Source organism: Alexandromys fortis, unplaced genomic scaffold (genome assembly GCF_014885135.2).
Source record: "Alexandromys fortis isolate MF-2015 unplaced genomic scaffold, M_Fortis_MF-2015_v1.1 scaffold_69, whole genome shotgun sequence".
In the NCBI taxonomy this organism is placed as follows: domain Eukaryota; kingdom Metazoa; phylum Chordata; class Mammalia; order Rodentia; family Cricetidae; genus Alexandromys; species Alexandromys fortis.
The window spans coordinates 9,025,490-9,052,080 of NW_026067951.1; the positions used below are offsets into that span (position 1 = coordinate 9,025,490).

A 26,591-nucleotide genomic window follows, 5' to 3' on the forward strand; every position below is an offset into this window, starting at 1 on the left:
CATCCTGTGGGAGGTGGAGAGATGGCTCAGCTGCTAAGAGCACCTGATGGTCTTGTAGGGGACCCAGATTTTACTCCCAGCACCCACAACTCCAGTTCAAGAGGATCTAATACCCTCTTCTGACTTCCATGGGCACCAAGCAGGAATGTGGTACATACATGTAAGCAAAACACACATAAAACAAAATGAACAAATCTAATTAAAACCAACCCCCCAAACCAAAATTACTCCGGTGGTGGGGGGACAGAATACCACACTACTGGGCAATGAAGGCACACCAGATTTTTTTTTTTTTTAAATCACCATTCTCAACTGAGTTTAACAAGCACTGGAAAATGATATAAGAAAAGAAGAAACATTATAAATCAGAACTGGGAAAAACTTCAGAACCAAAGTGATAGATTTTAAATCTTTATTTACTTGAAGGTCATGTTAAAAAAAAAAAAAGAAAAAAGAGGAAGGTATGAACAATGTGATCATGGCTTTGCTAAGCTAGCTAACCCCAAGTCCTACGTATTTCTACCTATCTAAGGAACCTGCACATTAACAGGCAAACAATAGTAATGAAATCTAGAGCAATAAGCGTGGAGTTGCTGACAGGGGTCAGGAGACACTGGAGATGCACAAGCCTCCAGGGGGAAGGGAGACACTGTGAAGCAAAGGAAGAGAATGAGGGAAAAAGCACATGACCATTTGAGTTGTAAATACAGGTGTGCCCACAGGAACAGAGAAAGCTAACAGGATTTGAGATGGTGTACTGTTGCTCTCTTCAAAAACCTTCAGGTTTTATTTGTTTAGATCTACCTAGAAGTTACTTTTGTGAATATGCAGCAATCAGCTGCCTCCTTCTACCCTAACACTGTTTGCCAAGAGTCCCATTCACTGGTTATCATACCAGCGGATAGAGAAAATTCTCAAACGTGTGGGTGTTGTGGTTTGGATGTGAAATGTTCTCTGCAAGCTATTCATGAATTGAAGGCTTGGTCCTGACACAAGCAGTGTTTAGAGAAGGGACATCTGGGTAAATGACTGCATCAGGAGGCTCCTACCTTCATCAGTGATAATCCAGCCATAGGAACAACCCCAAAGACAACTGGGAGTTTAGAACTATAGGAGGAGCCTAGTTGGAGAAAGTGGGTTGCAGTGAGTATGCTCTGGAAAGACAGACTATGTCTGGCCCCTTCCTGTCTCTCTGGATTCTTATTTTGTTTCCTGGTCTACTTACCAAATGTGTGTCCCTATCATGCTGTGCCTTAACTAACAGCAGTTATAGGCACCCTAATCTGTACAGTTGTGTTCTGGGTCTCCTTCCATGGGAACTGTAGAAGGGGGGCTAGGGAACTCTAATCAGATCTCTTTTAAAATTACACAAAATATGGAGTCTTTCAAGGAGAACTGACTTTTTGTTATGGCAGTCTTTTCCTGCATGAAGATTAGAGTATCTCTCTTCTCAACCAGCTCTTCCCTGTTTAATGCTTCCCAGATTTTCCCATAAGTGTTATTTTCATGAATTTATTTCTACTAAATTTGATACTATTTCCACAATAAGAATATAAAATAAAAACAAATCTTAAAAAAGATCCTTGCCCTAAAAATGGCAAGGGGATTCCTCTGTCTTGAGGTAGCCAACAGCAGATAATCAATCACTCATTTTATATATATATGTATATATAAATACATATAATCTATAGTCAAGCATTTATATATTTTTAAACATAGTATAAAAAGTTGTCAAAGAATGTACATAAAACAATGCCTTGCTTTTAGCACTCAAAGGAACAGAAAGGTCCAGTGTTAAAGATGAATTCATATGGGTGCTTTGAAAAATGTTTCATTTACTTGAAATAAAACTTCCAGCTTTTGGAAACAAAGGACTAAATAAGGTTGCCAATAGGGCTTTAGAAGTTCTGCTTCATGAGCTACTCACAGCACAACTGAGTTGTAGGAAAATGAAAGACAGCCAGGGATAGATCCCAATGTTTTGAAAATCCAGTTATCTACTCACCAAAGTGAAGTCCCAGTGAGGGCCAGGTGTTAAAAACGTGAAGGAGCTGCCTCTCCGAAGGGAGCATCTATTGACAGAAGAGTCAGATAAACAGAGTAAGTTCCATGTAGTAAGGTGACTGGCAGATAAAAAGCCATCGTGTTTGCAGTCTCCAAACTAGTTAAAACAGTGATCCAGAGCCAGCAGCTGGAGAGCGCACCGTCCTTCTGGCCAGTATACACACATAACAGGGCATATGCCGTCCCCAGAATCTCTGCACTGAAAAGAGACTATATAAAATTAATGGAGGGACAACTATTAAAAAACATTTCTCCAAAGCAAACAGAGTTCATCTTGGGAATATATATATATGTATATATATATATATATCTCAACAATATAAAAATCTACTAATATACAACAACAGCTTTAATATTTTATTAATAATAAAAAACAGCAAGTGAATTTATAACTACATTTGGTACAATTCAAAACTTATGCCCATATTTAAAAATAAATGAAAAACTAACATATTAAAGCCAAAATGTTATTTACATGAATGCAAATCTCTTTTAATTTTTGACAATTAGAATTAAAGCAAGAGAGTCCCGTTACAGAATCTACCTTTACCTTTCTAAAATACAGGCCTGTATATACACAAGATGGAAATATCTGTATTTACAAATATGTTTAAAAAAAAATCACAAAACGGCACAGGTGATGCCCATCAGCTGTACTGTTAATCACTTGAGAATATAGAATGTGGAACAAAGATGGTTTTCCTCTCATGTAGATAAACGGCAGCCAAATAAGGAGAGCAGAAGCAAGGGAGTTGTCATCACTTGCCCTTTGGCAGAGGCTCAGAAAAGTAAGAGGAGTGTGACCTTTATAATGGAACAAAAAGGGGAGGGGGGAGCTCAAGTATAACCCGGATGGAGCTGACATGGGGAAGCTGTTGGTAGGCTAACCAGAAGAAAAAGACATGGAGTGCTAATCTATTGTGACCGGAGAGAAGGTATGTATTTGGCCTTTTTTGGTTATAAATGTAGTGTAGGACTGAAGAGATGGCACACTGGTTAAGAGCACTTGCTACTCTTGTAGAGGACTTGGGATCCCAACACCCACATGATGGTTCACAACCACCTGGAACTAGAACTCTTAGGATCTGATGTCCTCTTGGCCTTCATGGACACTAGACACATAGTGCACATATACACATACAAGCAAAATACAAATTTTATTTTAAAAAAAATCTTAAAAATCAATTTAAGACATAAGCAGGACAAAAATTGAATGTAGATGGTCACTAATAAATTTCTAGCTATTTTAGACCAATTGTTATTCAAGTTATTATTTAGCTTCTTAAGGCCAGGTCATGGTCTATTTTAAATCTGACCCTTACCATGCCTCTCATGCACGTTCTTTCTTTACCATACATTTCTATAACATTACAGATGGCAAAAGCTTCAAGCTGAAATCAAGTACAAGGATTCCTGTACTTTTCTAAGTTAAATAGAAAGCAGAAGTCTGTATTTCAGCAAGGACAATAAAGGAAACATGGCTATCAGCAAAGCCTCACCAGACAACAGTAAAGTTGGCTGTTAAGATAGTTTAGCCCATAAGAGGCACCAGTCACCAAAGCCGTCACTCTAATCCTGCATGAAGTGGTAATGAAGATGAAAAAACCCTTTCCTCCCTAAGGTGCTTTTGGTCATGCTGTTTATCACAGCAATAGAAAGCCAACTAGGAAAAGTATGATGGAGAATTATAAAACCAAAGCTATAAATTAATTACATACAACTATACTGATCTTAGAATTTGATATCTGACAGTTGGAAACAAAAACTAGCTCTTGAGAATCTTTAAAAAAGCTAACTGGAAATTACATTCAGTCTGATGGTAAGATTCTTTTAAGCACTGTTGACAATCAGCTTAGAGCCTCCCATTTCAATAACACATTTCTAGTTTTAAACATCATGGAGAGAATAAACTGAAATAATAAGCTGTACCTAGAAAACGTGGGTGACAGTGCCAACTTCCAAAATTTTTGAACAGACATACTCTTCTATTTTCCCCTTCTAAGTAAGAGTTAGACTCAAAATATAATCATTATTTAAGTCTTGTGGAACAAAATCCAGTTTCATAAAACATTAAGAGCATATGTGGTTTTTCTAGAAGAAACACTGAACTCACTTCCAAAGGGACGAAGACTGAGATGTGGAGCTGCGGAGCATCAGGATCTCTATCCAGCAGACACAACGTCATTATACACCAAAGTGATCATGGCCTTTAGGATCTCTATCCAACAGACACAACGTTATTATACACCAAAGTGACCACGGCATTTCGGGCAGAAGATAGACTAGCACGGTAAGGAGCCAGTTTGGCTCATGAAGCCATGTCTTCCTTAACTCCAGCGTGCTGTCACTGTGCCTCTGACATCCTTCCTTTTCCTACGATGTGCTCCTGAGCAGTGTACAGTACAGTACACTTCATCAGTTTTGGTAGAAATGAAGCATACGAGTGTTTCGCCTGTCTGTAAGTGCATCACACGCAAGCAGTGCCCATGGAGGTCAGAATGTATCAGATCCCCTGGAACAGGAGTTACATCTGTCACGTGGGAGCGGGAATCAAAATCTGGTCCTCTGAAAGAGCAACAAATACTCTTTCACAGCTGAATCATCTTTTCCAGTGCTCTTCATCCCCACTGGTACCTCGTGTTTTATCCTTTCTTGCCCTTGGGATCCTTGACTCCTTTTCTTCTCACTGTTTCCTTCTCTTTGCTTATTTCCCTCAGCGTATCTGCTTACTCTTGCACAAGAGATCTCTCCAAAGCTGTGTCCCTTTGATTATTAGTGCTTCTCTGTTGCAGTGACATTTCCTGTAATACACACCATGCACTCGTTCTCCAACCAGTGCCAACCATCAGATTGAAATGCTCACCATTCCCATCCAGGTTGCTAAAGACTGCTCTTTTTGTTTTTAAATCTGGTATAAACACTAAGCTTTTCGGATCATAAATATGAAATATTTTGTATATAAGCACTTCTTAAGGAAAGAGTTTTTATAAGATTTAGAGTGCCATGAATCCCAGATGTTATTTATTTTTTAAATGAAAGACAGGGTTTTTAAAAATTATCCACATGCTCGCAACACTGGCTTGTTTAAAATCTCCCAGTAGTTCCTCTCACCTACCATGACATACTGAACCTCTTCACAATGAGGCTTTTGCCTCAGTATAATTTCTATTTACTTCCTCTTCCATAGCCTTACTTTAGGTTCTGCAGCTACAGTGAATGAGTACATACACCCGGAATTCAGCATGCCCATTTGTTTCAGGGTCTTTTACATAAGTAAAGTTATTCATCTATCTATCTGCTTACTTATTAATCTGCTTAGTGTGACAAGGTTTCTTCTAAGATGATCTTGAACCTCTGACCTTCCTGCCTCTACTTTCAGGGTGCTGTGATTACAAGAAGGTGCCAGCATGCCCAGTAGTAGGAAGTGCTGGGGTTCAAACCCAGGGCCTTATGTATGCTAGACAAGCACTCTACTTCCTGGGCTGTATCTCCAGCCTTATAGTTACCCACTCATTATGCACCCCAAACCAACAATCCTCCTGGACTCAGGGATTGCAACAGGGAGTTATTTCCTGTCTTCTCTAGCCAGGATGGAGTATTCCTTTTATTTGTATCTACGCCACTGTCTATCACTAGAAGCTCTTACCAAATACTATTTGACTTGCTTATTTGTTCCTACTAGATTACTTCCCATCTCTAATTCTTTGTATCTGGCATTCATTTATTTTCTGAATAAATCACACCACATTTTTTTTCAACCCACTGCAAACTATTCTCAGCTCTATATTCAGAGTAAGAAGGGGTTAAAGCCTGACAAATTCTTATTTGAAAGGGCTGAAAGTAGCTAATCATGGTGGCACACATTGGTAACCCCAGCACTTTTGAGGTAGAGGCAGGAGGTTCAGGAGTTCAAGGTTATCCTTGACTACATATTGAGTCCCAGGCCAGTCTGGGGAGGTTTGGCTTCAAAACAAGTGAATGAACCAAAAAACCAAACCCAAAAAGCTGAAAAATGTATAAAAGAATTTAATACACTCAACCAATTTAACACTGGTTTTTTTTTTTTTTTTTTTTTTTTTTTTTTTTTTTTTTTTTGAGACAGGGTTTCTCTGTAGCTTTGGTGACCAACCGGAACTAGCTCTTGTAGACCAGGCTTGCCTCGAACTCCCAAAGATCCGCCTGTCTCTGCCTCCCGAGTGCTGGGATTAAAGATGTGCGCCACCACCAATTTAACACTTTTAAAAATACGATTGGATAAACATTCTCTAATGTAGTGTTGAGTACAAATACCTGTATGCACAGTCACTAGCAACATATACCATACACATGAGGGTATGTCCATACCAATTTCTCTAACTTCCTTCCTAATTTGCTAAATTAAACTTGAAATTCTTTAAAAATATTTTTACATTTATGTATGTACGTGTGTACAGGCCAGAGAACAACGTGGAGGTGGACTCTCTCTTTCCATTATGTGGGTCCTGGAGCTCGAACTCAGGTCAGCCTTGTCAGAACATGCCTTTAGCTGCTGAGCCAGCTCCTTGGTCTGGATCTGGAGGGCTTACAATGACTGTCCACCAGGCACTAACTACTACAAGATCCCCTCTGTCACTCCATTTCCCACATGCCCCACTTGCTTTACTTCACCCTCCTCGCCCGTTTTGAAGTTCCCTGAGATACCCAGAATTCTTCTTCCCAGATGAGCACTTGCTGCTCCTCTATATCAGAGAAGTTTCTTCCAAATTCCCACATCTCCATCCCTCCCTTCTCTCCAACTGCATTATCAAGAAACTTTCCCTGTGATCTCCAAAAAATAGTAATAATCTCTATGCCTTTCACGAGGCTTTCATTCACTTCATGTGACCAACCCTCCCCAAGAGAATCCCAGATTCCCAAGAGCAAGAGCTCCAGCTAGCTATTTGCGTTCTAGAGTCCCCACTATCTACAACAGTGTCTTTGTCTGGCAGGTGCAACAGTTATCACTGAATAAGTGCAGAACCGCCTCCATCCATCTTTTGGAATCTCTCCTCTTTTTCCCCCTTTTAACTAGTCTTTCCTGATTTTCCTAACTCTCAGTCTCAAGGATGACTTCCTTCTGCACGCTGACTTCTTCTTAAACACAGGATGAGAGGACGATTCAGAAGGTAACAATTCAGGTAAATTATTACCTTAAACTTCAAACTAATAAAAATCTGTACCAAGTGAAAGAATCTAGCTCTTTATGGAGTTACTTAACACACTGGGTTTACCCATGCATTGGTAATGAAAGTAATATATTCCTCAAAACCATATGGCATAACTGGACAGAAAGTTATATAAAAGTTTAAAATCATAACAAGTGATCTGGGTGTGGTGGTATACACTGTAATCCTAGCACTGGGGGAGGCCAAGGAAGAAAGCTTTTAGGAAGAAAGGTTTGCTGCCTGCTCAGGTGACAATTCTCCTCCTCAGCACCGTTACCCCGAGGTTTGGTCTGAGCCCCTGCAGCCTGCTAGCTTTAGTAGAGAACAGCTCCGGTGCAGAATGCACGGTGTGAGTTTCTGCTCAGCTTCCTTATATAGGGAGTTCTGGAACGATCAAGTTACACAGTGAGAACCTGCCTCAGAAACAAAGCCACCACCACCAAACCTAAAACTGCGGCAAGTGGGCTTCTGAAAAGATGGAGCAGATACCGGATGGTCACCTTCAAAGATAAAAACTGACAGACAAGATTTGTGTGGAGCGTTCTTCGTGCAGGGCCATGCTAAGCACTGAGGTCCACCAATGCCTTATGTGAAGCAGAAACTATGGTATCCTCAGTGCACAGGCACCGAGCTCATACAAAGTGATGGGACCTGACACTTCATCCGAGTCCCTCATTAGGATGGGAACACTATATTCAGTAATTTAAAACAATTTCATATATCACGGGTCAAAAGCATTGCAGAGCAGCACAGACAAATGCCATTTTGATTTCCTATTTGATAATAACATTGTGATTTCCATGGCATCTCTTCCAGATGCAGGTTTCTAAAACCAATCTAACGTCCACCTTTTCCAGACATACAGAAATGAAGACACAGAATATGAAATGTGCTAATAATCGAAAAGACAGAGAGTGACTTTCTCTGATCTCTTCGTGCCGGGAGCCTGGCCTATTCTGGTCTGGAAAAAAAAAAAAAAACCATTTCATTTCAAACAGCCGCTTTCTGGCTTAAAGGGCTGGTGCCTGTTCAGGTGACAATCACTCCCCTTACCACAGGCTCCGTGACAGTCTGGGTCGGCTAGAGTCGTGTAGGGGACAGCTCTTGTACAGAAAAGTACGGCTCCCCAGGAAGGGGTTAAAGAAGACTGTCAACAAGCCCAATGGGTCCGCCCCTTCTAAGCAGGGCCTAGCAGTCGCTGTTTGGGGCCTCATCTCAAGGCTGGCGAGTCCTCGGAGCCTCCGGGCTGGACAGCAAGCAGTACACTCTCCTCCCGTGGGTTCCCGCATTTCTGCCCGGCCTGCCTCTCTCCGTGCTCCTACCTCCCTGCCAACCTCCCTGCTCCATTCCCAGCGCGCGGTGAGCTCCCGCTTCTACAGGAGCATCCACCCCTTTCCGAGTCTCTGGATTCCACGCCTGGTGCTCCCCATCCACCCACTTCCCGGTCCCCGGGATCCATCTCTGGTTCTCCCCAGCCACTTCCTGCACACTCACCTCCCGTCCGCCGCCGGCCCGGGTGTGTCGGCCGGAGGCCCTGCGGCTCTGTCCTCGCAGAGCACTGAGGCCCTGCGGCTTCTCCTCCGCGGCCGGGGCTGCTTCTGAGCCGTTGGCTCTGGCTCCATGTCCGGAGACAGGGGGTGGGGCGGTGGCCCAGTGCCCGGGAGACCGACCGTGGCGGGCACGGTGCCCGCCAGCTTCTGCGAGGCAGTATGTTGCCTTCTAGCAGAGAGCTGGTACCGCCATCATCCGGGGATTTGAAAATGGCGGCGGCCCAGCGGTCAGCCAATCAGAGAGCGAGTAGCGGTTGCTAGGATATGTGGAGTCCCGCCCCAGCCCCGAGGACCTCGCAGCACACTCCTGGAAGCCTGAGGGAAAAGGCGAGACAAATTAGCAACAACAGGGTGAAAGTTAGGGGTATCCTGAATATCTCAAAACCAGTCTTTATTCACGTTTGCTGCAGGCCAGAAAAATGGATAGAAAGCTGTTTTCCATTTGATGTTGCTTAGCGTTTGATAGGTTGAAAGGAAAGCAAGGTGCAGTGGGCATATAAAGACTAAATTATTCTTCTGGGATATATGCCTACTTGCCAAAAGCAATACCTGTGTCCTCAGTTATGCCGCCAGATAACCAGTGTCGTCTAGCTAGTCCTCCTCTCTTCCAGTGCTTCCTCTGCTGGCAAAACTGAAAACGTGCGGCACGAAACAAAAGGACAGTTCTCAGGTTATTTTTATGAAGACTGGTAAATAAAAAGTTCTTTATTTTAAATATCGATAACAGCCTTAAATGTGGACTCTTATTTTTGTGGGAGGTTATCCTAAAAAATAACGCCATGTGTGCAGGAAGATGTTAAAGGCTTTGTACGTAATAGAAAAATTAAAGGCAATCCAAATGAGTGATTGGGAGATATCTAAATACAACTCATTGACTGGAAAGACTATCTTCAGCCTATAAAAAATAGTCCTCCCCAGGGAAGATCACACCGATACCAAGCGGTCAGCCCTGAAAACATTTACAAGTAATATCATACAGACTGAGCAGGCTGTATTTATGTATTTAGGAACATATATGTATATATGTATATGTATGTAACAATAATTAATGGGAAAAAAAGAGACCACAAATTTGAAAGAGAGCGAGAAGATGTATAAGAGAGGGCTAGGAGGGAGGGAAGAAAAGGAGATAAGTGATGCGATTATAATCTCAAAAAATAAAAGAAATATTTAAAAATAAAAGGTATGACAGGTGATGGTGTCATGTACCTTTAATCCCAGCACCCAGGAGGCAGAGGCAGGTGGATCTCTGTGAGTTTATAGCCTGCCTGGTCTACAGAGTGAGCTCCAGTGGAGCCAGATCCACACAGAGAAACCTTATTTTGAAAAAAATACAAACATTTTGAAAAAAAAAAAAACCAAAAAAGCATGTAATAAAATCAAACATTTTAATTTTAAGTAAAAACATGAGCTATAGAACTGTGCTGGCTAGGTTTATGTCAACTTAACACAAGCAATAGTCACCTGTGAGGAGAGAACCTCCGCTGAGAATATGCTGCTATAATATCGGGCTGTAGGCAAGCCTGTAGAGCCTTTTCTTAATTAGCGGTTGATGAGGGAGGGTCCTGCTCGTTGAGAGTGGTGCTATCCAATGGCTGGTGGTCCTGGGATTTTATAACAAATCAGGCTTAGCAAGCTATGAGGAGCAAGCTAGTAAGCAGCAGCAGCACCCCCCTTCCCCATAGCCTCTACTCAGCTTCCACCTCTATGTTCATGCCTCTCTTGACTTCCTGTCCTGACTTCCTTTGGTGTTGAACTGTGATGTGGAAGCATAAAATAAACCCTTTCCTTCCCAACTTTGTCTCAAAAGATCAAAACCAGCCCCTTAAAGAAAATGGTATTTTTTTTTCTTTCTTTCTTTTCTTTGGGGGAAACCCCAAAGGTGGGGTGGGTGTGGGCCTGGGAAGACTGGGAAGTGAGTGTGATCAGGGTGTATTTTGTGAAACTTCCAAACAATCAATAAAAATATTACATCAGGGAGCTGGAGAGATGGCTCAGAGGTTAAGAGCACTGACTGTTCTTCCAAAGGTCCTGAGTTCAATTCCTAGCAACCATATGGTGGCTCACAACCATCTATAATGGGGTCTTCTGGCCTGCAGACATACATGGAAGGAATGCTGTATACATAATAAATAAATAAATATTTAAAAAAATATAAAAAAATATTACATCAGAAAAAGCAAAAAACTAAACCAGGGCTGGAGGGATGGCTCATCAGTTAAGAGTATTGGATGATCTTGTAGAAGATACAAGTTTGGATCTTAGTAACCACATTGGACAGCTTACAGATGCCTGTAACTCCAGCTCCAGCTTAGATGGACGCCTTCTTCTTACCTTACTCAAATGCTCTCATTTTCCCCATTAATGTTGACTCAATTCTTAATATTAGAGGAAAAATTTAGGAAGACATTTGTGAGGGCTGGGAAGATAATGAGCAAAGCGCTTACTGCAAAAGCGTGAGAGCTCGAGTTGTCCCCATGTTGAACTTGTTATACCAGGGTGCTGGTTTGAATAAAAGTGACCCCCATAGGCTTATAGATTGGAGTACTTGGTCACCAGGGAGTGGCACTATTTGAGATGATTAGGAGGTATAGTCTTATTGGAGGAAGTATGTCACTGGGGATGGGCTTTGAGGTTTCAAAAAGCCCCTTCCAAGGCCAGAGTTTTTCTCTTCTGTTGCCTGTGGATCTGGATATAGAATTCTTGGCTGCTACTTCTCTAGCACCATGTCTGCCTGGGTGCCACCATTCTTCCCTCCGTGATAATGGACTGAAGCTCTGAAACTGTAAGCCAGCCCCAGTTAAATGTTTTCTTTTATGAGAGTCCCTGTAACACAACCAAGGTGGGTGGCTCCTGAAGACCAACACCCAAGGCTGTCCTCTGGCCTCCACACGTGTACATACACATGAATGTACATCCACACCCACACAAATACACATGTGCACACACACAGTGATTTATTATAGTCAACGTACATCTAGTTTAGAAGGAGTTGCAGGTAAGCTGTCACTACTGTAGTAGACTAAGCTGTCGTTGGCATAAACTTTAACACATCCTGTTCAGTCCCATTATGGCAACGTTGTCATGTGAGAACTGAAAGATTAAAAATTGGGTGTGTTGCTTTAAGAGAAGAATGTTTCCAGTCCTCAGGTGGAGTTATTTCCGGGCCCAGTGATAAGGCTGGGCTAGAAATGACTGCTCCTCAATCATCACGACAGGGCTGTAGGGACACCTTCAGATCACCATGGTAAGTGGGCACAGTATGCAATTGACAGTGTTGAGTTGGGATGGTGGTGGATTTCATAGATTCTATTTAGGTACTTTCCTCTACCCTAAATCCTCAATAAATCAAAAGTGTGTGGCAGATCAAAGGACACAGCATTGTCTTTAGCTTCTTTAGTTCTGTGTGAGAAGGAACATAGTTACTTGGGGCTGCCTTAGAGGACTGCCTTTAGAGAATTAAGGGATTTTCCCCACTATGGAAACCCCAGTGGTTTTCAGTATCTTAGAATTTTGAATTCTTGAATGGAAGAAACCTTTCAAACTGCTTTTTCATCTTTGTCTCTCCACAGTGGACTTTCCTGTATTCTGGTTGCTTAAGTTGTTTTTACCTTTAAGAACCAAGGCTTCCAACACAAAAGATACTTACATTAGAACGTCCTGTGCCTTGACTGGATCAGTGTCAGCATTCAGGGTGGGATGTTGTCCTGCAAGGTATTTCCCCTGGGAGCAAAAGAGTAAAGGGTATGAGAGGTCTTCTGCTCATTTCTTAGAACTGCATTTGAATCTGCAACTCTCTTCACATTAAAATTAAGATTAATTGAAAATTATCCTTTCTCAGTAACTCAAATCAGTTTTGGAACAGCGTTTATTAGTGTGCTGGGACTTATCAATGCTGACATTTAGTGGGTAGTTTACAATCTTAGACTGTTTAATACTACGGCTAATGTTCTAACAGAGTGTTGAAAGATGGCAGAGGCTAAGGGAAGAATAAGGTCTCTACCACCAGATGTGGCTATTTTGTAGAGTTGGATGTTTCTACAGTCAAGAACAGGGCTTGTCAGGCCAAGCAGTGCTGTGTTGAGAGGCCTGCTATGTCGAGAAAGAGTAGTCCTACTTACTGTGTTGTTTGAGCATGCGAAGGGTGGCAATTTATTCCTGCTGGTGATTGTTTTTACTGTGATTTACTGTCAGTGAGTATGCCTCTCAACAGAGTTCCCAGTGTGGCCACTGACAGCTGGCGAAGGGAGTCGCTGGGAGCTGTTTGCCTGTGAATTTTGTAGAGTTTCTTTCGGGTACAGACACAATAAACAACCTTCCTCTCTAAATCGGTCTTAAACGTAGAGGACAAAGGTCTGGTTTGGTTAATATATTTATAGCTTTTAAAGTCCAAAAGGAAGGAGAGGAATGGAATTGTCCTTTGCAGATAAGGATTATGAAGCTTGCTCATAATGGAAGGTACTGCTTTGATTGTCATATGCTTAGAGATGTAGGGCTATTAGTTTGTTCCAAGTGATGTTGAAGTTAAGGTCAACAGCCATTGTCACCAGAAACTGATAGTCGTGCAAATTAAAGAAGATGAAGTTCTAAGCATTAAGCCTGAAATTCTCATGAAGTGAAGAAGTCTATGGTATGCCGGGTCAATTGAGACAAAGTCCAAGTGCTTGATGCTGCTGAGCACGGCAAAGTCCGGATCAGATTGCTGGGGTGTGGCAGGTCAGAGCTCTTGACCTCGTCTCTGACTTCTTGTTCACACAGGCCTGGCCAGCAATTAGTGGGAGGTCTGAGGTCTGTAGCTGAGTTCAGACTTTGAGACAGTGCATTTGTGGTTGCTACCCCACCCAGCTTACAAGGCCAAGCACCTTGAAGGACTTGAGAATGCAGAAGGCTGGGCAAGCCAGGGCAGACTTGGTACAGGACCACTGGCAATCAGAACGTAGCAACTTTACATCAGATAGTACTGTAGATTTCTAGAATTTAACCTTTTCTTTTCTCTGTTAAAAAGTAGTTAATATGGTGTACTGGAGGTTTTGTGTGTCTCCTTGAGATCCAGCCATAAGGCATTTTCTCATTTAGTGATCAACGGGAGAGGGCCTAGCCCATGGTAGGTGATGCCATCCCTAAGTTGGTGGTCCTAGGTTCTGTAATAAGGTAGGTTGAGCACGCCATGAGGAGCAAGCCAGTAAGCAGCTCTCCTCCATGGCCTCTGCATTAACTCCTGCCTCTGGGATACTACCCTGTTTGAGCTCCTGTTCTGACTTCCTTCAATGATGAACAGCCATGCTTAAGTGTAAGCCTAATAAACCCTTTTTTCTCCAACTTGCTTTTGGTCATGGTGTTTTGTTGCAATAATAGAACCCCTAAGGCGTGAGGCCTCTCAACTACTTAAAAAGATGTTTACTTTAAAAAAAATAATGAATGCTGATGAGGGCAGATTAAAAAAGTAACATTTACATAATAAAATTCCTATTATTCAGAAATAACTAGAGTTTGTGTAATCATGAATTTCGTTTATTTTTTCTGTGTGTATGTGGACGGGCGTATGGGGAAGTACCTGCATATGGAGGCCCAAAGTTGATGTCAGGAAGCATCCTCAATTGTTATTCCGTTTTATTCTTGGAGTCAGGTTATTTCAATCAAACCCAGAGTTTAGAGATCCAGCTACCTTTGCTCGATGTCTGGCTTTATGGATCTTCTATCCCTACCTTCCCAGGCTAGCAGTATAGGCAAGTTGCCTCACCCATGCAGCACTTCTGTGGGTTCTGGGGATCTGAACTCCCATATATCTAGACATACAAAATGATAGAAAATAAGTATTTGTAAAAAAGTATTTGACAAAATATTCCTTATAAAATTATGCATATGATAGGGGTTTCCTTAAATTATTACATTTATTTTATTCATTGTGTGTGAAGGGGTCAGGGCACTGGTGCAGGGTCAGATGTCAACTTAAAGGACTTGGTTCTGATTCTCTCTTTCCACCATGTGGATCTGGGGACCAAACTCTGCTCTTCAGGCCCGGAGACAAGCACCTTTACCCACCCAGTCACCTCTTTGGCCTCCAGGTTTTTTTTTAATGGAAAATAAAAAGCCTTCATTTTTGAAGAGTTCAATATTATTTTACAATTATTAATAAGTCTTTTAATTCACTAAATACAAATGGATTATACAAGTCCACTCTAAATATCTAAATGTCTATTCATTCATTTATTAATTCAAAATATGTAATAGTCCTACCAAGATTTTACACAAATAGATTCATTACTCAGAGTTATATCTTTCCATCTCATATTTTTTCCTCATTTTTTCCTCAAATACAGCCAACAATAATCTTTATATTTTCTTTCTCTAGTGGGCTAGTGTGAAAAACCAACCAAAAAAAAAAGAGAGAAAGAAACATTGGAAAATTTTAGATTTAATTGATTACAAATGAAACTATAATCATGTCAGAGTTAAGCATATGCATTCTGTAGCTCATCACCATTTATACTGAGCTAGGAATCTCACAAAACACTTATTTTTTCTTTTACACTAAGTATTTTAATATCTTAATATTGGCCTCCAGTTTTTAATGCACAATGACGTGCTTGTTTTGGAAAATAAGTGAAAATTTCTAATAGTTTTAACCTTAGAATATTCTTCCCTTTGGTGAGTACATACGAATAACAAAATTTCAATAATGAAGAAACAACATATTTAATTTGTCTGCAATGAGTTTTACTATTTGAAAAAGCTGGTTGATTTAAAATTTACTCTCTTCTAATAACTTTTTTTCTGGGTAAATTAGTTTGATGTAAAGATCCATTTACTGCGGGCAAATGGGCAGAACTATAAAAAGCCATACTGAGTGAGGTAACCCAGACCCACAAAGACAAATATAATATGTACTCACTCATAACTGGATATTAGAAGAAAGCAAAGGTTAACCAGCCTACAGTTCACAACCCCAGAGAACCTAGACATCAAAGAGGACCCTAAGAGAGATATACATGGAGCCACATAGGAAGGAAGATTTACTCAAGATCTCCTGAGTAAATTGGGAGTTGGGAGGGTAAGGGTGAGGGTGGAAGGGGAGAGGGGAGTAACGAAGGAGAGTGGGAAAATGTATAGCTCAATTAAAACAATAAAACAAACAAACAAACAAACAAAAACACCCATTTACCACACCCACATTTTTTTACCTTTAATTACAGTTGTGTGTCGGTCATATAAGACTATGCATATATAGTCTTAACTCAGTTCTCCATCTAGCACACACTAGTAGGGACTTTATAAGTCTTCTAAGACATTTTTGTCTTGTTTATCATGATTGCATGTATGCATGCGTATGTGAATATATGAGAATTTGCATGTCACCAGCCATGTGTGGAGGTCAAAGTATAGCTTTGGGTAGCCTCCTCTCTCCTTCTGTCTTTACCTGGGTTCCAGGGATCCTCTGGCTTTCAAGGCAATCGATTTTACTCACTGAGCTGACTCTCCAGCATGACAAAGTTTAGGCACCATTTCAGTCCTTGGTTTCGTTTTCCATGAAGCATATCTACTCCTTGGAATTTGTTATTCATGGACCACTTTTGTGGAGATGGTTATCTTCTTCCCCTTGTATGTGTGTTCTAGGGATTGTATTCAGGTTGTCAGGATTATGTGGCTGGCAATTGCTTTTCACCTGCTGAGATACCTAGCTGGTCCCCTTTGTAGAACACTTTAGAGTAGTGCTTCTGAACCTGTAGGTCATAACCCCCTTGGAGGTTGATGACCCTTTCACAGGGGTCACCTAAGACAATAAGAAAACACAGATATTTATATTATGATTCATAATAGTAGCAAACTTACAGTTATGAAGTAACACCAAAAATAAATTTGTGACTGGGCGATTATTACAAAATGAGGAATTGCATTAGAGGGTCACAGCAGTAGGAGGGTTGAGAATCTCTGCATTAGATTACAGTGAACTTCCCTTATGATTTCTAAGCTAGTTTGGCCTTTTTAGTTGTAATCAGTAGTGTTCATGTTATCTAAACTCCTACTCCATTCTAACTCACTATGGCCTATTCCAGAGGGAGTGTCTCTCCATTCACATTGGTCAAGCTGGTGTCCAGATCGGGGATGCTTGCTGGGAACTGTATTGCCTGGAACATGGAATCCAGCCAGATGGCTTTCTTCTGGACAGTCAACACGATCATTTGGAAAACGCTAGGACGGAACATAGGAGCGCATCTTTAGATACTTTCTTTGATGAGACAAGAGCCGGGAAGCATGTGCCCAGAGCACTTTTCATGGACCTTGAACCAACTGTGATAGGTAATCTAAATTTGACTTGCTAGTGCTTTAACCAAGTCCCAGCTCAAACAAACTAGACAGGTGAGTGATGGTAGAGATATGACCTTCCTGCAGCAGGTGAGATTACAAGATGGTGCTCATCTATATGAATAGGATTGTGTAGACCTTTTCCAACCTCGTCTATGCCACGACAAACATACCCAAATGGATATTAGCCCTCTTTCCAGAGAGATGAACTAAGTAAAGCTTTTAATTTATCCACCCACATACTTCCGCAGAACACTGAATCCTTTCCCTGGTCTGAGAGCAAAACTAGAAGCTATCAGCAAAGAACCTGAAAATTTGTCATTATCTTCTGCAAAAGAGTAGAGTATTTGAAAATTATTCCATAGAAATAAGATATGACATAAATCTTAAAATTATGGGGGGAAGCTAATGCTATTTTAAAATTCTACTTATTTCTCTCTCTCTTTCTCCTTCTCCCTCTTCCTCTCTTCATTTTCTCTCTCTAGAATCAATCTTCTCTCTCTCCCTCTGTCCCTCTCCCTCCCTCCCTCCCTCTCTCTCTTTCTTCCTCTCCCTCTCTCTATCTCTTGTGTGGAGGTCAGAAAACAACTTGAAAGGTCCCAGGAGTCCAGCTCAAGTAACCAGATTTGGTAACAAACCCATTTTCTATCTTGATAGCCAAAAGTTATTTTATAATTAACAATGGCAGACTTCACAATATCCTGTCATAAAACTTGTAACATGCAGCTAGAAAAATATTGGACATAGAAAGGAGGCATTGTCTTGAGAGAGAATTTAGAGAGGAGGGTAGGTTTAGATCTGATGTATATTAGTTATCTATTTCTACATAATAAGCTTCCTTCAAATGCAGTGGTGTAAGGCAGTAGTAGCCATTATTTTGTTCATGAATCTATAATCTGTGCGGGGCTCAGAAGATACGAGTGCTCACTGTTCCACATCGTTCCAGATTTAAAGATTCAGATGGGAGCCAGGGGACTCACTTGGATAGTGGCCCACTCACCTATCTGTCAAGTTGGGGTTCTGAGTCCTGAGCCATGGATGCCGCTGGGGCTTTGAGTCCTCTTCATGTGAACTGTCTTTGTGAAGCTTTGACCTCATCATAGCATGGTGGTCAGGTGCCAAGACCAAGTATCTCATGGGTACAAGGCAGATGTTCATGGCGTTTGTTACCCAGTCCTGGAAGTTATGAAGACACAGGGAAGGGATATGAACCCCCCCTCCACCTTTTAATGCAAGCACAACAGACTTCTAGAAGCAATGTGTAATAGGAAGTGCTTTTGTGGCCATCTTTGGAAAATATCTGCCCTACTAGAAAAATGTGATCTGTTTATACTAGATTAGAGTTGATTTCCTTATTAGAATGGCATTAGAATGCATAATAAATTTATGTGACAAAGTAGGTTGATGCCAATGAATGTTAATATAGTACAAATATTAAAAGTTTTATTTAAGTGGATAGGGTGAAAAGAGTAACGCTAAAGATCCTTATATACAGGCTATGTATTTCTCTGCTAGGTACTATGAACAAAAAAACTAAGAAATTATTGGGAATGTAGCTCGGTTGGTATAGTGCTTGTCTAACATGCAGGAATCCTGTAATCACTTCCTAAACTCAACATTAGAGCAGATATGGCCGTGCACACCTGTAATTTCAGCTCTTGGGATGTAGAGGCTGGATGACGGACAGCTCAGGGGCTTTTGGAATACATAGTACCTTACCAAAAACACCAGCAAGAAGACTTCTTTGTTTTTCTAGACTAAGAAAAGCCGTTTCTGCAGAGTAAATCCGGTTCCTTTGCCTTAACACGGGAAAAGGACAGGGATCAGAGCATAGCGTCCTGTCAGGGTTCGAGAGAAGCCAGAAGTTACTCACTGACCACACTTCCCTCCCTGCAGATGATATCCGTGTGGGAAAGTACCACTCACTCTTCCACCCGGAACAGCTTGTGAATGGAAAAGAAGATGCAGCGAACAACTACGCACGAGGTCGCTACTCCGTGGGCTCAGATGTCATCGAGCTTGTGTTAGAAAGGATCCGGAAGCTGGCAAGTAGCCCCTCTCCAGCTATGAATGGGTCAGGCTGGATACTTCTGTTCTTGTGGTAGCAGTCACAGCCTTGCTTGCTCCCATCTTCCCTCCCCAATTCTCTGACTCTGGGCCTCCAGAGATACGTAAGGGGTCCTGATGTTGGCTTTGGTTTCACCGTTACAAAGGAGGTCTTTACAGTTGTCAGGTGGCACTTCTTTACCCTTGTTTCTCCTATTACAGTGTGTGTGTGTGTGTGTGTGTGTGTGTGTGTGTGTGTGTGAGAGAGAGAGAGAGAGAGAGAGAGAGAGAGAGAGAGAGAAAGAGAGAGAGAGAGAGAGAGAGAGAAAGAGAGAGCATGTGTGTGTTAGCAGAGACTTTCAAAGTTCTCTAAAATGAATTACTTTCCAACAAGGGACAGACCTTCTGTGAAGGATACTTACTGCTCTTTCTCATAGTTCTGTAAGGGTTTGATGCTGCAGATCCTTTGTAAAGTAAGTGGTTTGGTATAACCACTGGTAAGAGTACCTTTCATATCTTCCTGGACGTAGTGTGTAGCTTAAGAGGTACTTTGTCTACAGTAGACGGGACTTTATTTTACTTCAGTATTTTGCTCTTTTTCTTTTCTTTATTATTGACAAAAACCTTCAGATCTCATGTAGATAAATTTGTGGAAAATAATGAAAGACAGCCAATTGCTTCTATAGGCTGAGCCTCCCTTAGCTGAATAACTGGGACCAAAATTGCTTGGGTGGGTATTTTTTCCAGGTTTTGGTATATTTGTACACACACACACACACACACACACACACACACACACACACAATTTTAGGGGATCAAGCAAGACAAATGTAAAACTCATTTAAATTTCCAATAATCCATATAGTCATAGGCTCCAGGCAATTTTATGTGGTACTTTTAATGTGCCTGTATGTTGACTGTTACTCACTCACTGCTCTAAGCGCAGATATGGAATTCCCATTAGTGGCATCATGTAAGTACCAAAAATGAAAAAAAAAAAAGAGGATTTTGGAGCATTGTGAAGTTTGGGATTAGAATGGCTCAAGCAGTAGTGAAACTCTAAAGCCTTCACCAATGCCAGAAGGATCATTCAGGAATATTTCAAAGTAGCCATGTTTGTCGTGTAGCTGATAAAGACCAAAGAGGCCATTCTGAGTCATTTTTGAGGTGTATATTCCTGTGTGTCTTTGTATACACAGGTGCATGTTGGGACAGGAGGACCCCCTTGCCTGTCATGCCTTCGATTCCATCTTTTTTGTTGTTTGTTTGAGATGGGGTCTTGTATGACATGGTACTGGCCAGCCAGGAGATGATGGATAGTCATCCAGCCCTGGTGATCTGTCTGCCTCCACCTCTTCAGTGCTGGGGTGATGACTGATGACACCATGACCAGTTTTTTTTTTCTTTTTTACAATGCAGCTTCTGAGACTCAGACTCAGACCTGCATGCTTGTAAGACAAGCCCTTTGCTGATGGAGCCATTTCATCAGCCTCGCTTCCCAATCTTCTCTTCCTAGGAACTGATATTCTACCACCACCATCTAGTTCATTAGTTTGCACATATCTGGTGGAATTTTCACATTGCTTGTTGTTCTTTCCGCAGGCAGAACAATGCAGTGGACTTCAGGCAATTTCGATTTACCGAAGCTTTGGAGGAGGCACAGGGTCGGGATTTACATCTCTCTTGATGGAGCAACTCTCGGCAGAGTATTACAGGAAGACAAAATTGGAGTTCTCTGTCTACCCATCTCCTAGACTCTCCACCGCTGTAGTAGAACCCTACAACGCCGTCCTCACCACTCATTCTACCATAGAACACTCAGACTGCACATTCTTGGTGGACAACGAGGCTCTCTATGACATCTGCCGTCACAAACTTGGTGTTGAACGTCCTTCCTATGCTAGTATCAATAGGTTGATAGCTCAGGTGTTATCTTCCATTACCGCTTCACTCCGCTTTGAAGGGCCTCTGAATGTGGACTTAATCGAATTCCAGACCAACCTGGTACCTTATCCCAGAATACATTTCCCCATCCCATCCTTTGCCCCCATCATCTCTGCTGACAAAGCCTACCATGAGCAGCTCTCTGTGCCTGACATCACTGCTGCTTGCTTTGAGTTCTCCAACCAGTTCGTCAAGTGTGATCCTCGGCTTGGGAAGTACATGGCTTGCTGCCTACTATACAGAGGAGATGTGGTCCCTAAGGATGTGAATGCAGCAACTATAGCCATGAAGTCAAGGACCTCTGTTCAGTTTGTTGATTGGTGTCCAACTGGTTTCAAGGTGGGCATCAATCAGCAGCCGCCTACGGCAATGCCAGGAGGGGATTTAGCCAGGGTTCAGCGAGCTGTGTGTATGTTGAGCAATACCACAGCGATTGTGGAAACCTGGGCCCGCCTGGACCACAAATTTGACCTCATGTATGCCAAGAAGGCATTTCTGCACTGGTACATCATGGAAGGCATGGACCAAGGGGAGTTTATAGAGGCCAGGGAAGACCTGGCTGCTCTGGAGAAAGATTATGAGGAAGTGGGACTGAGTTTTTGATGTAAAGATGACAAAGCAAATGGATACTGAGTTAAAATGTTGTTATTTGTTTTCAAGCTATTATATACTTAATGAATAAAAGGAAAACAAAAATCCAATCAACAAGGTCCCAAATTGTGCATTAAATTAAATATATCAATATCAACAATACAGTCTTATTTTCTTGTGCACAGTAGAATTCAGCTCTGCTAATTGAGAATCTTCTGAGGATTGCAGTCATTTGAACTACTAAGTCTCTTCTAGGTAGAGTTATTTTGTTACTAATTCTTATGTCACAGCAAAAGCCTGACTTTAATCTTTGCCCCTTTGCTTTAAAAGACAAAACAAAACACGAAGCAAATATGGAACCTTAATGTTTCTGCTTTCCCTTTCCTGTATCTAAGATGGAAAACAACACAGATTATGAATGTTATTTCTCTATTATTTATGTATTCTACATCAATTAAATCACAAATGTTTTCAGAATATTTCTTTTCCTTTCTCCAAGTGTGGGCTTTAACTCCTTAGTTTTATTTTCAAACAAACAAGTGAGAATACTGTTGAGCATTTTTAGAATTTAGGTGTGAGTATCCTGCAGGTAAGAAACTATGTGTCCCCTCTTTATTTGATCTGTCCAGGATGGGCGGTTGTATTTGTTTTGCATGTGTATATGTGTGTGTAGTATGCTCATATGTGTGTGTGTGTGCGTGTTTGTATGTCTTCTAGAAGTATGGATATGTGGGCAAGTTCATATAGCATCCAGAAGCTATTGTCATGTCTCTCTCAATTTCTCTCCACTGTATTTGTCTCTTCATGAACTGGGAGCTCACTGGTTGAGCTAGTCTGACCCCGTATTTGCTATCAGGCACTGGGATTACAGGTGAACAATCATGCCCACTTTGCATTTATGTGGATACTGGAGATCTGAATTCTGTGTCTCACACTTGTTCAGCAAGCCCTTCATTCATCGAATCATCTCTCCAGCCTTAGAAGGCTTTATTGGTTCCTCTTAGTATTGCTATGAGGACACAAAAGCAACTTAGAGGTAGGGTTTATTTTGGCTCGTGGGTTAAGGGGTTAAAGTCTATCATAGCAGGGAAATCAATTGCGATTCATGTGTCACACCTAGAGGTTGGCATTCTGCAGCCCTTCTCCCTATCTTCCTGCTCCTACGTTTTCCTGCTTGCTCATCCTAGGTGCTCCCTGAGCCTTAAAGGGGATGGTTTAAATGTCTTATTTAAAATTACGTGTTCTATCAGACTCCTCTTCCACACTGTCTTCCCCAGTGGAGACATTTCCAGCCCTCTTTTGTTTATTTCACAAACACATGTTTTGAAATGTGACTGTCCACATTCTTTTCTCTAAGTTTTTTTCTCTGTTAAGTCATTTATTTATTTATTTATTTATTTATTTATTTATTTATTAAAGATTTCTGTCTCTTCCCCACCGCCGCCTCCCCTTTCCCTCCCCCTCCCCCAATAAAGTCCCCCTCCCTCGTCAGCCCAAAGAGCAATCAGGGTTCCCTGCCCTGTGGGAAGTCCAAGGACCACACACCTCAATCCAGGTCTAGTAAGGTGAGCATCCACGAAACTGCCTAGGCTCCCACGAAATCAATAGGTACAGTAGGATCAAAAACCCATTGCCATTGTTCGTGAGGTCTCAGTAGTCCTCATTGTCCACTATGTATGTCTCTGTTAAGTCTTACACTGAATTTTTTGTTTTCTAGATGCTTTGTGTAAACGTAAATGCTTTCTTCCTAAAAACGTACTCTTTACCTGAAATATATTTTCCCTTTAGTGGTCTCTATGTCTGTTTGTGTCATTATCTTCCCACTGATGCAGATTCTAAACAACACTGTTATTTTTTGCTAACTTCCCTGATTTCTTATATTCTATATAGAACCAGCTACTGTTGATTCTGCTTCTGTAATTTTTTTCAGAGTCTACCTCTTTTGGAGTCATGAAGTCCCCTCCTTTTAACAGCTTTCCTGTCTTCCATCCTGTCTTCCTAACCCCTCTTCCACTGCTCCATCATTGAGCATTCTGAAGTACAGTTTGCATGATCTTGCTCCCTGGCCCCAGGATTTAATGAGTTGCCATTTCTTCGACATAAGGTATAAACTTCTGCACACGGAGGGTAGTCTTTCTCAGTTCATATCAACTACATTTCCACTCCTATCTGTCACAGTGCTCTCATAAATTACATCCAAGACAGCCCCCCCCCATTTTCTAGTATATACTTGTCTGTGGCTGGTGATATAACTCATGCTTTAGAATACAATTCTAAGATTCCCTGAAACTGTGAAATTCTACTGCCTTGTGTCCTCTTTGAGTAACCAGAGCAATCTAGAGCCTCCATTCACTCCCGCCCAGGATTTGGGGAGAGCTGAGCTATGCTATGGAATTTCTCTCCATTTTCATATATGATATTAAATAATAGTTTATGGTTCTTCCATTTGAATATACTACACAGTGGTTTACAGTTTTGTTACATTGTTTTTTCTTTAATGTACTGGTTAGCTTTTCTCTTTAGCCACTGGAGGGCACTAGTGAAATACATTTTTTCTCTCTCTCTCCTTCTTTCCCTCCCTTCCTCCCCACCAGAAGAACATTTGTAGATTTTATTTTGTTTTAAAATTTAACAATATTCAAATGAACACTGTTTCTTAAGTTTTAAAATAAACCTTGTGGATCCCACTATTTATAAGTCTGGTTTACCTTTTCTCACGTGTATGTGTGTAGTGTGTGCTTATATGCATATGTGCACTTACATGTGGGAAAGCACATGTGTGTAAATGACGTTCCCATGTGTACCCTAGCATGTGGAGGACAGACACTGTATGTGTCTTCCTTAACCACTCTCCCCATTATTTACTGAGATAAGGGTCTCTTAGATAAACACAGAGCTTGCTGATTGAGCTAATGTAGTAGTCAACTTGCTCTGCAATCCCCGACTTTATTTTCCAAGTGCTGGGTTTTATTTTCTGAGTACAAGCAACTGCTACACATGTCCAGCATTTAAGTGAGGCAAACTTACACACTTGCTTTTAAATAGTATCCACATACATCCTTTGGTACCATTTTTATATTTCAAAAACGGTGTTAAATATTTGAGATTGGCTATGGATTTAACATTTTCCACTTCCTTCAAGGGCTGTAGTAGTGTGACAAACTTTCTCACAAACCCTTAGGAACTCTTTTTAAATTTAAAGATTTAAACTATAAATATGGTGAGCACCCTTAACTGTCCCAAGAATGTTCGTAAACTAGAAAAATCGTGATTTAACCTTATAATCTTTAGGTTGCTTACAAAATGTTCATATTTAAAATAGGAACTAAAGGGCTTAATGTGCTTTTTCTCCTAAGTCAGCCACTCTGAAATGTTGTGAACACTATAGTTTAAAGTCAAATATGTACAACTTCTTTATCACAAGAACTTTGAGACATAACACTCAAATGCCATATAAGTAATTATTCAAAGCTTAATCACTTAGCAAAGCTACTGGGGAAGACAACCCTGAAAAATGATGACATAATGACATAATCCTGCCAGAGAGATGGCTCAGCTGGTTAAGGTGCTTGCTGCTGAGTGACCCGAGTTCGATCCATTAGAACTACATAGTGAAAAAAGAGATGACTCTTGTAAGTTGCTCTCTGATGTCCACTTGTGAGCGGTGGGATCTCATGCTTGTGTGTGCACATGCACACAATAAATAAAATGTAATTAAAAGGTGTGTTATACCTAATAAATGAATTGCATTCAATTGGGTGCTCCTTAACCCTTTCTTCCATGTCTATGCCACAGTTGCAGGGTTTTGAACTAGACATGGTCATCTAATATTCCCCTAAAGCATGGTCAACCAAAGCATGCTTATAGAGGGGAGGCCTGAAAGCTCTGTGCATTTTCTGCATTGATTGAAGCAAATCTCAGTGACCCCCTTCAAACCATTAATCAAAGAGGGTGCATGACCATTATTAGAGAGTGACACAGTCTCTAAGAGGACACAGACATTGGGTAATCTGTGGGGCTCCCTTACTGGATATTTGAATTGTTCATGCACATCTGTCTTGGAGAATAATTTTAATGATACATCTTAGGGAAATGGCAAATTATGGTCTGGCAAGAGCTCATGGAAGTTCCAAGAGCAGTGTTTTAATTCTTGTGCACTCAAAGTTCCCTTTGACACCTACTTATCACCAGGGCTGCTAGAGTTAAAAAAAAAAAAAAAAAGCTCTTTAGCCATAGCAGCTTGCCATTGAGTTGAACTGCTATGTTCTTGCAGCTGGTAAGGCCATTCCTCACCTGTGCACCTGCTCTCCTCTGACTGGGGAGAAAGCAGGAGGACTAGGCAACTTACTCATGTTAAGACAATGATTGATGCCTGTTCTCCAAAGTAACACAACACAAAAGTAAAATTTGGCATGATAGAAAGTGATGGTGGTTTTTTTTGGATATGGCCAACTCTATTGCCCATGTATCGAAGGCGTTATGACTAGCATGCTTAGAGGCATTATTTAATCTCAAGACAGGGTTTGAGTGTGCAGACAGACAGAACTCTAGAATGGGAGCTCGCCAAAAAAGAATCTTCCTGTTTATCTTCTCTCCATGATGAGTTTCAGATTTGGGCAATCCTCCTAGTTCATGAACTATCTGCACATGTCATCATCATGTTGGGGACATACTACTAAGCCCCAGTACCCATGTTTTTTTTTGATGCCTCTGCATTTGCAGCTCATTTGAGTCTCAGGATAGCTCTATGACTTGGGGGGTTGGCTGGTGCTTCTAATGCTTGCAACACTGATTAAGAGAAAGTTCATGAGCAAACGGATGTGAGTCTGCCACTTCATAGATGGGAGACCTTGCTTATCACTCTGATGACATTCTCTGGTCTTCAATCTCTGTCTTCAAAAGGGAAAAA

General features: G+C 41.3%; 2 protein-coding genes across 2 annotated transcripts in view; one reads left to right on the top strand and one right to left on the bottom strand.

Annotated features, from left to right (window-relative positions):
- The window catches only part of Net1 (neuroepithelial cell transforming 1), a 40,489-nt gene extending 31,529 nt beyond the window's left edge, over nucleotides 1-8,960 (bottom strand). Inside the window, exons 1-2 of the mRNA XM_050150474.1 lie at nucleotides 8,742-8,960; nucleotides 2,006-2,072 (exon numbers count right to left, since the gene is read on the bottom strand). Coding sequence (XP_050006431.1) covers nucleotides 2,006-2,072; nucleotides 8,742-8,869 — 195 coding nt within the window. The 5' untranslated portion in view covers nucleotides 8,870-8,960. The remainder of the gene's footprint in view (nucleotides 1-2,005; nucleotides 2,073-8,741) is intronic.
- A 3,028-nt stretch (nucleotides 8,961-11,988) lies between these two features.
- On the top strand, nucleotides 11,989-21,694 carry Tubal3 (tubulin alpha like 3). Its single transcript, XM_050150629.1, has 4 exons — nucleotides 11,989-12,044; nucleotides 16,852-17,095; nucleotides 18,998-19,150; nucleotides 20,754-21,694. Exons 1-4 carry the CDS (start codon nucleotides 12,042-12,044, stop codon nucleotides 21,692-21,694), a joined length of 1,341 nt encoding a protein of 446 aa, XP_050006586.1. The 5' UTR covers nucleotides 11,989-12,041.
- Nucleotides 21,695-26,591: the final 4,897 nt, after the last annotated feature.

Bases quoted from the DNA above. Each gene is read 5' to 3' on its own strand.
- Tubal3 (XM_050150629.1), top strand. The intron at 17,096-18,997 runs GTAATCTAAATT...CCCTCCCTGCAG, and splicing joins CCTTGAACCAACTGTGATAG to ATGATATCCGTGTGGGAAAG. The intron at 19,151-20,753 runs GTAGCCCCTCTC...TTCCGCAGGCAG, and splicing joins AAGGATCCGGAAGCTGGCAA to AACAATGCAGTGGACTTCAG.